The sequence below is a fragment of the Myxine glutinosa genome, chromosome 2, assembly GCF_964187855.1.
Source record: "Myxine glutinosa chromosome 2, kmMyxGlut1.1, whole genome shotgun sequence".
NCBI lineage: Eukaryota > Metazoa > Chordata > Myxini > Myxiniformes > Myxinidae > Myxine > Myxine glutinosa.
Genome location: NC_136262.1, coordinates 47,859,379 through 47,873,555, shown reverse-complemented (window position 1 = coordinate 47,873,555; position 14,177 = coordinate 47,859,379). Strand labels below are relative to the sequence as shown.

General features: G+C 42.4%; 1 protein-coding gene across 5 annotated transcripts in view; it reads right to left on the bottom strand.

The window, feature by feature from the left end:
* Positions 1-732: 732 nt before the first annotated feature.
* The window catches only part of PUF60 (poly(U) binding splicing factor 60), a 62,921-nt gene continuing 49,476 nt past the window's right edge, over positions 733-14,177 (bottom strand). For all 5 annotated transcript variants that reach the window (XM_078773235.1, XM_078773236.1, XM_078773233.1 and 2 more), the window contains 3 exons: positions 13,267-13,381; positions 5,594-5,808; positions 733-1,779 (listed from right to left, as the gene is read on the bottom strand). In XM_078773235.1, coding sequence (XP_078629361.1) covers positions 1,480-1,779; positions 5,594-5,808; positions 13,267-13,381 — 630 coding nt within the window. In that variant the 3' untranslated portion in view covers positions 733-1,479. The remainder of the gene's footprint in view (positions 1,780-5,593; positions 5,809-13,266; positions 13,382-14,177) is intronic.

The window sequence follows — 14,177 nt, the reverse complement described above, 5'->3', positions numbered from 1 at the left end:
CGTTTATTCGTTGTGGGTTCCGGATTAAACCCGTGTTTTTCGTTTAATTAAACATCTCAAATTCCTTCATTCCCGCGTGCGCCAAAAATAACCGTCATCTTCGGCTTGTTTGCCTCGGAGTTAAAGCTGGTTCGGCTGTTCGTCTCGGCTGATCTTAATCGGCTTGGGACCACATGACAATATGATCAACTGCTGATGGGAATTTTTTTTTGTAAAGTATGATGTCATCAGTCACATGGTATGGTGGCCATGTTGGATGTACGGAAAACATTGAAACATCTTTCTCCAGAATTGCTGAACGGATCAATATGAAACTTCATATGTATGATCAACTCCCCATGAGCAAAATGTTCATTAGGTTCAGTCAGCAAAGAGGCAGAAAGGCCCTTGGCAGCCATTGTTAGGCTGGAGATGACAATGTGCAAAGCAGAGAGAGTAGATAGGAACCTGGACAGACAGATCCAATCAGATTATTTATATTAATTAGATTGTGATCCTGGAACGACAGTGGGATACCTTACTGATGAATTTTCAGAAATTGCTCACTTCAGAACCATTTATGGACAAGAGTGTGTTTAAAGGACTTCTTCCGAATAATCATGGAAGGACAGTGTTACAAATATACATCAGTGAAGCTTCTGTTAGCGTTTTACAATAATTTTGGTGAAGGTCGATAACTTCATCTTGAATAGGAAAACAAATTCTAATCCAAAACTGCAAGGGATAAACAGGTTAACAAAAAAAAGTTTACTCAAAGTATGCCACACTTACTTTACAATAGACAGCTTTTGCATGAGAATTCAGTCACTGCTTAAGAAATGAACATCATGCAGCTGCTGTGCTAATTCAAATCACAGTAAAAACAAAAAAAAACAAATGATTAATCAAAACATTGGTGAAACAACTTTGTCAAGCCTCAAAATGTGCATCCAAAGTCAGCAAAACAAAGTTTATTTTCCACTTCGGCAATAGAGAGCGTTTCCCCTTCAAAATCGAATTCCATCCTCTGTTAAAGTCAACGGTGGACAGATTCTGGTAGTCTGGAGACGACGGATAATTAGTGTTGACTAAAAGTCCTGCATGCTCGACTGAACTGACCAGATTTCTAAAGGAGGCACACGCTTCCACAGACCACACCTGTACATTAAAATTGAGGTTTACATCATAGATGGCTTCGATAACATTACGCAAAACATAAAAAAGTTCAGTTAGACAAAGAAAGAACAAACAAAAAAACAAACATTAACTGCCCAACTTGGTAATTAAGTGACAAAACCATCTTATGAATAAGGGAATGAAGCAAAATAGTTAATTGACTGGCACTGATGAATTTAACACACAAAAGTTAAATTCCCAGAGTACTATCGAAAATGTGAACTGAATAATGGGATTTTGGATTAAAAACTCCTGATACAGCCAGGCTTTGCGGATAGTCATCATTCTGAAAAATTTGGGAGAGACGTAGAATTTTACAATGCGCTAGCCAGAGAGATCAGACTTGTCAAATCTCTGCTGCTCGTAAGGCTCTGCGACGACCTTGCGGCCACCAAACCATCGGCCGTTCAAGGCCTGGACTCCTCGCTGCATTTCGGCTGCATCCGAGAACTCCACAAAAATCTTTACAATTACGTCGGCATCGTTCTCTTCGCCTTGGCGCTCCTGGTAAATCACAACTCGGAGCACAGTGCCAAACTTCCCGCACTCTTCTGTCACCTCGGCCTCTAAGTCGTCATCGAGATCTTGGGGTCCAACCATGTTCCGCAACACCATTACTTTCGTCTGCAAGAACACAAGTCAGAGTCAGATAAAAAGTCAGTGACAGCGAGCAACACAATTTAACTTGGATGCATGTTCTACTTCCAGGCTGGTATATTCTTACACAATTCAGAGAAAAATAATTTGCTTTTACAAGGGGGACTCAAAAATTACCCTCCCACCCATCCCCTCCCCTCCCCACTCCCCACAAGCACAAATACATTGTTCTACACAAGCAACAGTAGTAATGTCTTTTTATCTGTAGTTTCCAGCTGATCACACATTTTCCCAGAGTTGTACATGAGTTTCCAGACGTTTCTTTTTGTGTATTTTTGAGAAAAAAATAAACAATCAAGGCTCAGGGAAGAGTGAGGTGATGGAGGGTAAAAACACCACATAACTAGAACGGCACTCAGTAGAGAGCATACCTCTGCCAGGTGAACAGTTTATGTTTTGTACCATAGAGTGGACCAGAAAATCACAATACAGAACCACATTTAATCAAAATCATCAATCCACAACTTTTTGAGATATCCTGCTATGTATCGTTTTTGGCCTTATCTCCCAATGGTGAAGAATCACTTTAAAAATTCTACTATCCGCATCGGGATCTTCACCAAAATTGAATCGCTTCTTCCTTGTCACACACACACAACCTGTCCACCAAGTTTCGTCCAAATCCGTCCATAACTTTTTGAGATATCCTGATATATGTTGGTTTTAGCCCTATCACTCAATGGTGAAGAATCACTTAAAAATAAAATAATTCTCATATTCGAATCCATTTTCAGATCTTCCCCAAAATCGAATAGAATCTTCCTTGTCACACACAGAACCTGTCCACCAAGTTTCGTCCAAATCCGTTCACAACCTTTTGAAATATTCTGCTATGTATAGTTTTTGGCCCCAACTCCCAATGGTGAAGAATCACTTTAAAATTCTCGTGGCCGGATCCGAATCCAGATCTTCACCAAAATGTAATAATTTCGTCCTTGTCACATACGCTACACCTGCCAAATTTCGTCCGAATCCATCCACAACTTTTTGAGATATCTTGTTCATAAACAAACGGCCAAACAGACAGACAAACGGACAGAAAGGGGTGAAAACATAACCCCCATCCACATTTGGTGGCAGAGGTAATAAAAGTGAGGCCACAGTTTTCTACTTAAAGCAAGGGAAGATAATGAACTGGAAAATAAGAGACGGATGAGGGGAGGAAACAGTAACCTGCGTGTTAGAAGGTTGGGATAGGTAAGGGTAATTCGGCCATGGAGGGAAACTTGCCTCAAGCCATGGAGGGAATACTGGGATACCTGCCTTTAAGAGGGGTTGAGTTAGGTAAGGATACGAGGGGTAGAAAATAATCATGGGTAGAGATGGGGGATGGCAGGACCACTTGCTTTAAGCCCTGGAGAGAAGATTGGGTTTCAACCACTTTCAAAAAGCATCATATTTTTGGCCCCCTTTTCTCCATGAACTCATCATCAAAGACAATGTTGCCGAAGGGTTACGTTGGACGATTTGCCATTGCTTTCCCAGCAGTCACTCAGGGCAATAATGTGTAATTTTTTTTCAGGGTATTAACGATAACTCGCATACCCTTTGCGAAAGATACACCATGGAAACTTTAGAGTCCATAAACGACCAGTGCTGGCAGATGTGTCCTCCTATTTAACGTCGTTTCGATGAGCAGCACATACAATGATGCCTTGCCCTGTATGCGAAACACCAGGGTGAAAGTTTACAGCTGCGTCGAGAGTCAACCCCAGGCTAGACAGCTTTAAGACAAGTACGCATACCTCTAAAGTCTAAGCTATCGTGCCAGCCCTCTCAAAAACAAAAACACTTTTCTAAAGTTGGACAAAATTTAAAAACTAGTCTCATTCACAATACCATTATTCCACTCTCCAAATTTCCTGCCTATGCAGAACATTACCTGCCAGATAATCGTACACGTCCAAAGTGAGTTGTAGGAAAACGATTTTATGGAAGAATGCTTCTCTTAGTGGACGGAGTAGACTTTTTAGGACACATTAGGAGAGTGGCATTAAAATTGCAGAGAATTTGAGTCAATAATCTAGAAACTTTCGTTTTTCTGATGCATGTACCTAGGCCAAAAACATATAAGTATATCTGCAAATACAAGTAAAGATACGATAATTACACATAATAATTACCACAGCTCTTCGATATTTGAAATATCTGCAGTTCATTCACTAAAACTAAAAGGAAATGATTCTTCCTGAAAATGTTTCTTGAAATGCTAATTGGCTAAGAATAGAAATTGAAAGTAGTTCAAGAAATAGGAATAACAATCGTGTCTTGCAGAGGCCAGACCTGTTTTAAGATTAACACAAGACAAGCTATAATATAAAAGGAGCTCGGTCTCGGTGTGCGTCTGTCCATGAAGCTGTGTGACCACATGTCTATTATTTCCGCACTATTGGAATGTGCATTTCGACCCTTTAGACTAAGACCCCTGAGACCTTTAAAGACCCTTCAAGACTCCGAAGACACTTAAGATCACCAAGACCCCAAATGACCCCGAAGACCCAAACGACCCAGAGGACCCCGGACACCCTTAAAGACACCGAACACCCTTAAATACTTCAACGGCCCAAAGGACCCAAAAGACCCCAGAGACCCATAAAGACCCCAAACACCCAGAAGACACCGAGGATCCAAAATATCCCGAAGATGCTTAAAGAGACCCCAAAGACACAAAAGACCCAAACAACCCCGAGGACCCAAACATCCCAAAATACCCTGAGAACCAAAACACCCTGAATAACCATAATCATCCCTAAAGAACCGAAAGACCCTGAGGACTCCGAAGACCCAAAATAGTCCAAAGACCCTTAAACATCCAAAATACCCCAAATACCCTTAAATACCCTGAAGACCCAGAGAACCCAAAGACCCAAAAAGACCCCAAAGACCCTTAAAGTCATGAAGACCATTAAAGACCCCGAAGATCCAAAAGAATACCCAAAAGACAATGAAGACCCAAAAGACCACGAAAACCCAGAGGACGCAAAATACCCCCATGACGCAAAATACTCCAAAGATTCTTGAAGACCTCAAAGACCCAAAAGTCCCTGAAGACCTAAAATACCCTGAGGACCCAAGACTCCAAAGACCCAAAACACCCCAAATAACCTTAAACACCAAAATGACCCCAATGAACGAAAGGAACAGAAGACCCAGAAGATACCAAAGACCTAGAAGACTCTTGAAGACCCCGAGGACCGAAAAGACCCCTAAAACTCCAAAGACTCATTAGACCTCAAGATTGTTGAGACCTTTAAGACCCATTTCATCTTTAAGACCCTTTCAATACTTCAGACATATTAAGATCCCTTCACCTTTCAGACTTTTTATACTGTTTAAACCCTGAGAACCTTTAGACCTTTACACCCCTTAAGTCCCTTTCAACCTTAACACTATTTAGACCCCTTATACCCTTCAGACAGATTTGACAGCTCACTGACCGCTTATAAGTACCTTGACCATTTAGAGCTTTAGAGCACTTGGACCTTTTTATATTACAAATAAATATATATGACCAATATTACAAATAAATTTGTACACAAGAAATGTTTGTATTGTGATTGGTGTAAATCATGACAACAGCAACTCACGTACAGTCATTATCCTCAATAAAAACAAGCCTGTAGCCTCTGTAGCAACATGTAGTAAGACAAGCGTAGCGAGCCGATCCACGCTAGTCTAATAACATTGCACAAACACCTTCGGCAAGGGCAGTGAGTGAGAAGCTAAGACGTATATCCATAAAAGACTGACGGATGGGGCAGGGTAAATATAACATCAGCACCTCCTGTTTGTGGAGCAGTTTCTGCATGACCATGTGTCGCGCTAGGTTTCCAGAAATGCCGATGTGCTCCTGCTCGCTCAGCAATTCTAGCTTTTCTTTCGGTACCTTTTCCTCCTGCTCAGAGCTCTTCACTGCTAATGTTGTGGCCAATAAGGGGTTCATCATACCCACTTGCGGAATAGCCACAGGTTGTACGGGAACCAATGGTGTTACACCTGTGGGGTAAAGAAACAAGATGAACAGTCAAAAAACGGCTTCATGCAAACTCATTATAGCAATTGTACCTGCAAGGACATATCGGTAACCCAATGGCCTACATGTAGATCTGCGCAAAACATACCATCGGACTAGAAACCGTACAAACAAGCGTTACGCCTCGGTCCCCCGTCGGGGAAGTGTTGTGAGTTGACAAAGTGGAAGACACAGAAAACATGCTATGATATGATATTTCGCTCACAAGGTTCAGACATACATGGAGGTGGCCATCTTGGATTTTGACGTGGCGACCCAATTTTCAATAGCGTTCTTCCTTATGCCGAGATACACCCACACACCAGATTAGAAGTTGGTACTTTGCTTATTTTTCAAGATATTTCGCTCACAAGGTTCAGACATATATATGGTGGCGGCCATCTTGGATTTTGACGTGGCGACCCAATTTTCAATAGCCTTCTTCCTTATGCAGAGATATACCCACACACCAAATTAGAAGTTGGTACTTCGCTTATTTCTCAAGATATTCATCTCAAGGTTCAGACATACATGGCGGCGGCCATCTTGGATTTTGACGTGGCGGCCCAATTTTCAATAGCGTTCTTCCTTATGCCGAGATACACCCACACACCAAATTAGAAGTTGGTACTTCGCTTATTTTTCAAGATATTCATCTCACAAGGTTCAGACATACATGGCGGCGGCTATCTTGGATTTTGACGTGGCGACCCAATTTTAAACAGCGTTCTTGCTTGTGCCTAGCTATACCCACGCACCAGATTAGAAGTTGGTACTTCGCTTATTTTTCAAGATATTTCGCTCAAGGTTCAGACATATATATGGTGGTGGCCATCTTGGATTTTGACGTGGCGACCCAATTTTCAATAGCGTTCTTCCTTATGCCGAGATACACCCACACACCAGATTAAAAGTTGGTACTTAGCTTATTTTTCAAGATATTCAGCTCACAAGGTTCAGACATACATGGCATCAGACAAACATGGCGGCGGCCATCTTGGATTTTGACGTGGGTTGCACCCACACACCAAATTCGAATGCAGTCCTTCGCTTTCGCATGCACGCACGCCCGGACGGACGGACGGACACACGGATGGAGGGGAAAACCATAGTCCCCCTTTCACTCTGCGGTGCGACGGGGGACAATAAGCAACGGTACCAGCAACGGTACCTGCCCCATGGGCGGGGCTTCATTTGGGAAGCCCAAATGAAAAGGCAAAATATCAGAAATTGAAGGCTTTTTTTTTTTAAACGATTCATATAAACATCCGTTGAATCATATCACACGCAAATCATCAAAATCTAAACAGTACATGGCGCCCATTTTGAAAAAAGATTGAATTCTGCAAAACGGAAGCGGCCGCTACACGTCTTTCTCAGTCGCACGTTTATGTGTGAAGAGTGTGCGCCGAATCTGTAACACGGAAGCGGCCGCTACACCCGTTTCTCAGTCGCTTTGCACACGCTGCCGTGTTACTTCGGTGCCGCACATTTATACAGGAAGAGTTTGTCAGGAGTCGATCTACTCTCTCCTGGTACGTATAATTTCAACAAAAGCCACATCACTGTTCATATCGGTAAATATTATTCCATCGTGTTTGGAAAAACTGGAAATTTGGAAAAGTTAAAAAATTGGAAAAACAATATAGCCTATTTTACTCCAGGGGGTCCTAGGATTACCCACCCAAAATATCGTTGCGGTAGGTTCAGCCGTTTTTGCGGTACCTTCAAACGGAGAGACAGACGGACGGACATTTGGTGAATTATAGTAAGATTAGGAATGTGAAAATGTTGAAAATGTATTTATCCAAAAGAAAAATGGTTCACTACAAAAGTTGGTGTAGCCCAAAGCCCAGACATGATTTCTGGTGGTATTGCGTACTTCGTCTGCTAAAACATTTTCATTACTGACAGATGTTAAGCCCATTGGGTGCAGTTGGGTGGACGCAGATTCTGAAGGTGGTGAAATTTTATTTATTGAGAAATAATGTCTGCTAATGCATGTATCCCATGCATAGACCTTTGTTAGTTTTGTACGTTTTTATAAAGAAATTTCTATTTAAGAATGTCTGGATGAAAATGTAATGTACAATTTTAAAATATTTCATTCAGATGTCAATCACAAATTAATGGTGTCGAAAATTTGCAATAGATTGACAGAAAATGCACTTATTACTAATGAAAATAGCTGAAATGATGCGATATAAATATACAGTACTTGTGTATAGGGCAGGGTGACATTGATATTTATGCTCGTCGATTTATCGTCCTTCCAAATATTGACAATGTAGCAATATATTGACATTGTGCAATCAATTATGCTAATGTAGCATGAGTGCGTGACCAAACAGTGTCGATAGCTGGTGCTTGGGAGATGGACACCGACGACGTATATATAACCCTGACAATGACCCACTGCCCAATAACTCAAAGATATAGTTGTTTATTGCCATGTAATCTGTCCCAAAATAGATGTAAACACATTTGTGTTCTCATTGAAAGCAATGTTTGTGCCATTGTCAAACGTATCATCATTATGGGTATTTTTGAACAGTGATTGCACTTTTGCAGAGTGACGGAGAAGCCTTGTGGCCCAACATTGGACCTCATCTATGCTGTATATTAAAGTAGCTGGATTTCCCAATCTGTCCCTCTGCCTGTCATACTCTTTCTGCTGGGACATCATTACGGCATTGCGTTACGTCTGACGTTAGGTTAGGCCTCTACAGACGTGCATGTCATCCTGACTTCCAGCACTTAACTCGTCTCGTACTTGTCTATTTCTTTAAAGTTTTTTCTTGGTTTACTATGGGTGCATGGGGGGCATGAAATGCGCATCTGCCGTGATGTGGGGCGGAGGGGGAGGTGTGTTGTGGTGGACCGTGGTGTTTGTTGCCCTGAGGGCAGCTTGTGAGAGGAAACAGGACCATGCAGGACCATACATTATCATGTTCGTCATCAAACCAGTCTGGTCACTTTTGTAAACAAAACCAAACACATTCACTTCATTCTGAGGTGGAACTCATTTTTGCCAAGGATACTCTGGGTACCAGAGATGTCACAACAATGGTGCCGCTTTTCTCATCGCACTCAGCGGGGAATTTGCTCATGAGGAATTTTCTCCTCGCCATGGATGCCTAATGATGGGGATTGTCCATGCTCTATCCTTTAAAGTACTGAGTGTCAAGTCAAGCAAGGAAGCAGCACATACCATTATTAAAGTCCTTGGTATGACTCGGCCGGGTTTGAATGGCCGACCTCCCAGACTCAGAGCGGATGCTGTAACCATTACACCAATGAGTCTGGTAGGCCAGTTCTCATCTTTCAAAGCGAATAAATAAAAATTATATTACTTCCTGGATTTACGTCCACCCTGGTGATGTCCCCGACACATGTAACTAACATCGAGTAACATTGAAAATGTTCTCATTGACAAAGTATTCAAACTCCTTCTGGCATATTGGCCCCTCTACTCGTGTCGTTTTTGCACAAAGAAAAGGAAAAAAATAAATCATGTCTCCATTTTATTTTTCTGGGATTTACACCCCACATTCATAGGGCTTTAATATGTGAACTTGTAGATTAAAACTATTCACTCAATAATTAGGCCGAGGTCATCTTCCATCTGCTTGGAAGTCAGCCAACATCACCTTCGTCAACCATCCTTGCTGCTTATACATGGCATGAGCAAAAATCACTTCAGCTTCACTGCAAAGCTCCTCGTTGGATTCTTTGGTTTGAACCTCCACAAATGAGTAAAATGAAACCTTTTGAAAACTTCAAATTATTCTCACTCAAATTTCAATATCACCTTAATGCACGTTGTTAAGTTGTTCAAACTTTTTTCATATAAGATGGTTTGTAATACCGGATACCACAAAGTGGTGCAATCTGATACACATTTACATAAAGATAATTGGGGTCCCCTCCAACCATGAACCCACTCCCCCAGATATTCTACCCCAACAGAAACCATACTTGGGGTACCTTTAGGCAACATGCAAAATTTGGTTGGATTTGGTTCAGTAGTTTTTAAGTTTAGTTTTTTTTTGATTTTTAAAATATGTATACATTTTATAAAACAGGAGTGTGTCTGTCTATCTGTCCATCTGTGTCGAAATTAATCCCTTAGTTTTTGGGCTAGCCCCACCAGACCTGTGGAACATTTTGGGGTCCCAGCGGATGTCGTAAGGTAGGTAGGAACTTTCATAAGTTCCTCAATAAAATCATGATTTTAAAATTGGCTTGATATGGACCTGCTCCCCAATCCCGAAGTGAACAGATGACGACAATGGGCTGGTTTGATAACATCTCAAGAAAATCGTGATTAAAACTATTTTGTTATAGTATTAATGTGCCCCCACACACCGCAAAAGAGTCCCATGAGTAGGTGACAAACCATTTTGGTGAGTGATTGGCTGACGCTTCTGCATTGACATGTGTCTATATTCACCTGATCTGAGGCCACTAAATTTTTATCTTTGGGAATATCTCAAATCCATTGTGTACAAGGATAACGCCAGAAGCATCTATGAGCTGAAACAAGCAATCACAGAGAAAATTAGGTCCATCCCACTTGCCAAATGAATGTCAGCGCGTAATCACGAACTTTGCCCGTCATTACCTCTGCCACCAAAGGTGAATGGAGGTTGTTTTCACCCCTGTCTATCCGTTTGTGAACAAGATATCTCAAAAAGTTGTGGACGGATTCGGACGAAATTTGGCAGAGATGTCGCGTTTGTGACAAAGACGAAATGATTAGATTTTGGTGAGGATCTGGATCCGGTTACTATAATTTTAAAGTGATTTTTCACCATTGGGAGATAGGGCCATAAACGATACATATCAGGATATCTCAAAAAGTTGTGGATGGATTTGGACGAAACTTGGCAGAGATGTCGCGTTTGTAACAAGGACGAAATGATTAGATTTTGGTGAAGATCCAGATACGGCTACTATAATTTTAAAAGTGATTTTTCACCATTGGGAGATAGGGCCAAAAACGATACACAGCAGGATATCTCAAAAAGTTGTGGATGGATTTGGACGAAACTTGGTGGACCGGTTGGGTGTGAGAAAAGAATCGATTAAATTTTGGTGAAGATCTGAATATGGATTCGGATACGAGAATTATTTATTTTTTAAGTGATTCTTCACCATTGGGAAATAGGGACAAAAATGATACATAGCGGGATAGCTCAAAAAGTTATGGATGGATTTGGACGAAACTTGTTGGACAGGTTGTGGGTGTGACAAGAATCGATTCAATTTTGGTGAAGATCCAGATCCGGATCCAGCTTGTAGAATTTGTTTAGTGATTCTTCACCATTGACTGATATGGCCAACCAGGCGGAGGTATGCTCTCTACTGAGTGCCGTTCTAGTGTTAAAATCTGTATTCAGTGCAGAGGTCGACATTTAGAGCATGTGATCGACCAAATGCCAAACTACAGACTTGGCATTTAATATGGAATTTTTTTTTTTTTCTTGACTTGGGTTTACTTTCTGAACTCAGTATATCAATCTGGTGAGTTTCTTTTACACTTTGGTGATTTATTTGTTAAAAGAACCATGTCACTGATTGTCTGTCGCAGCAAGAAGTCAACAACAGGATTATATCACAGGTGGTGTGGCAAAATGTACGGACAGGTGCATTTGATGATTGGCTTCACAGTCGGGTATACAAGGGTTGTTGCGTTCTGTATTAGTTGAAAACAACTGCTGCACATCTCCAAAGGTTATTGCCGCTTCCTCTGGAGATGGTCCGTCAACTCGACAATGCTGTTTGTCATGGAGTGGTGGCTTTACGAAATTACGGCATGAAACATCGTGCTATTGCTCGGCAGTATGGCATCACTCAAGGTCAGGTGTCAAAGATACTGAAACGAAATGCTCAGAGGGATGTCCCTACTCCAATACCGAGGCCAGGACGTCCCCGCAGAACCACAAGGAGGGATGATCACCAGCTGCACCGGTTAGTCCGCAATGGCCATACCAAGTCAGCTAATCGGCTTAGGGCTGAGTGGCAGCAACTGACAAATGTGCCTGTATCCAGAAGGCGAGTCAACCAACGACTGGTTCAAGCAGGCTATTGTGCCAGGCGTCCCCTGAGAAAGCTACGCCTGACCAGTCAACACCACCAGCGCCGATTGCAGTGGGCCAGAGAGCACCGTCAATGGCAGCCAGGACACTGGAATCACGTGATCTTCAGTGACGAGTCTAGATTTCTGGTCTATCGTCAAGATGGCCGCGTCCGAGTGCGCAGACAAGTGCATGAAGCCTACAACAAAGATTGTATAGTGCCAAGAGTCCAAGCTGGAGGTGGTGGGGTGACCATTTGGGCTGCTTTTCATGCAGGGGGCAAAACTGACCTGGTTGGTCTGAATGGAAACCTGAACCAGTTCAAGTACAGGGCCATTCTGGAAGAAGCATTGCTTCCATTTGCTCGTGCAGCCTTTCGAGGAAACTTTGTCTTCCAAGATGACAATGCGCGGCCTCATCGTGCTCGCATGATCCAACACTTTCTTGCTGACCGTGGTGTAGAGCATATGGAGTGGCCTGCCATGTCCCTGGATATGAATGCATTGGAGAACTTTTGGGCAGAATTAACGCGTCAAATCGACCACTTGGACCAGCAGCCGACCTCTGTGCGTGAATTGCAGCAAGCAGGCTATTGTCACTGCATGGCAAGCGATTCCTGTCCAAACCTTGGCAAATCTTGTGAACAGCATGCCTCAACGTGTACGTGCTCTCCTGAATGCTCGTGGGGGTTACACGAAGTACTGAACTGTAATTTTACTGTCTGTAATCCCAGTCGTAATTTAACTTTTGTTTTTGTTAAAAATTTTTTTGCCTAATGTGCAAAATAAAGAGATACTTCTGGAAAACGTACAGAAGTTTAACACAGTACTGTCCATGAATTGAGTTCGATATCAGTTTACATCACTTTCAAGGATCAATTTACTATTTTCGAAATGTCAAATGTGGTTTTTGTTTCTTTTAAAGGTCACATTAACAAAATCTAGAATAATTTCAACATAATTCCAATGAACTTTTGGTTCTAAGACATCTTGAAAAGTAAGTTCACCCCCACAAAAAAATATTCCATATTAAATGCCAAGTCTGTAATATCTTACAAGTTACGGCTCTGATACTTGATACACCTGTGTCACACAAAATGTAGCACATATTCCTGAAGGTTTATGTAATTCTTAATAAAAATGAATGTATTGTGGGTTTTTTATGGGGTTGGTTTTTTTGGCACACCCTGCGTGTTCATCACAACAGCCATAGCACATCATTCATCAAAATAAAAACTACTTTTGCTTCAGTACAAAAGTGGGCTACACAAACAATCTAATTGTAGCAAACAAATATTTATAAAATCACTCAATGCACAGCTCACATTGCCCTGCCAAATTGGTGCCTTGAAAATATGAGTACCTGTTATAAGGCCGGGTGCTTGAGAAGCCATAACTGCTGGAGAAAGAGCTCCAAAGGACTGTGACATCCCCATTGATTGAACCAAACCTGGGCTGAGGCTGCCGAAGGTTGCCTCCTGAAAGACGAAACAAGGAGTGTGTCCGGTCTGGTGCGAGACATTCGTTCAAGTCAAAATGTCATAAAATTGCAAGGAAGAACAGGGAGGAACAACTGGAGTAAGATGGGGAGGAGCGAAATGTGGAGTAAGGAAAAGGACAAGAGGGGAAGGGCAAAGTCAAGAGGGGAAGGGCAAGAGGGGAAGGGCAAGAGGGGAAGGGCAAGAGGGGAAGGACAAGAGGAGAAGGGCAAGAGGAGAAGGGCAAGAGGAGAAGGGCAAGAGGAGAAGGGCAAGCGGGGAAGGGCAAGAGGGGAGGGGAAGGGCAAGAGGGGAGGGGAAGGGCAAGAGGGGAAGGGCAAGAGGGGAAAGGCAAGAGGGGAAGGGCAAGAGGGGAAGGGCAAGAGGGGAAGGGAAAGAGGGGAAGGGAAAGAGGGGATGGGCAAGAGGGGATGGGCAAGAGGGGATGGGCAAGAGGTGATGGGCAAGAGGGGAAGGACAAGAGGAGAAGGGCAAGAGGAGAAGGGCAAGAGGAGAAGGGCAAGAGGAGAAGGGCAAGAGGGGAAGGGCAAGAGGGAAATGGAAAGTGGGGAAGAGCAAGCAAATTTAAATAACCACAATCAATTTGAGCCCGATAGGCCAAATCGACTCTAGGTTATGCTTTTACAGGTCTAGAGTCGTCACTTGCGTCACAAAAGGGTCATTATCGTTAACCATTGTAAAAAGCCATTGTATATGATTACTAAAGACTAGACTGATGAAAATAAGTACTCGTTCATGCAAAATCAGGGGCACAAAGAAACATTTCCTATTGAGA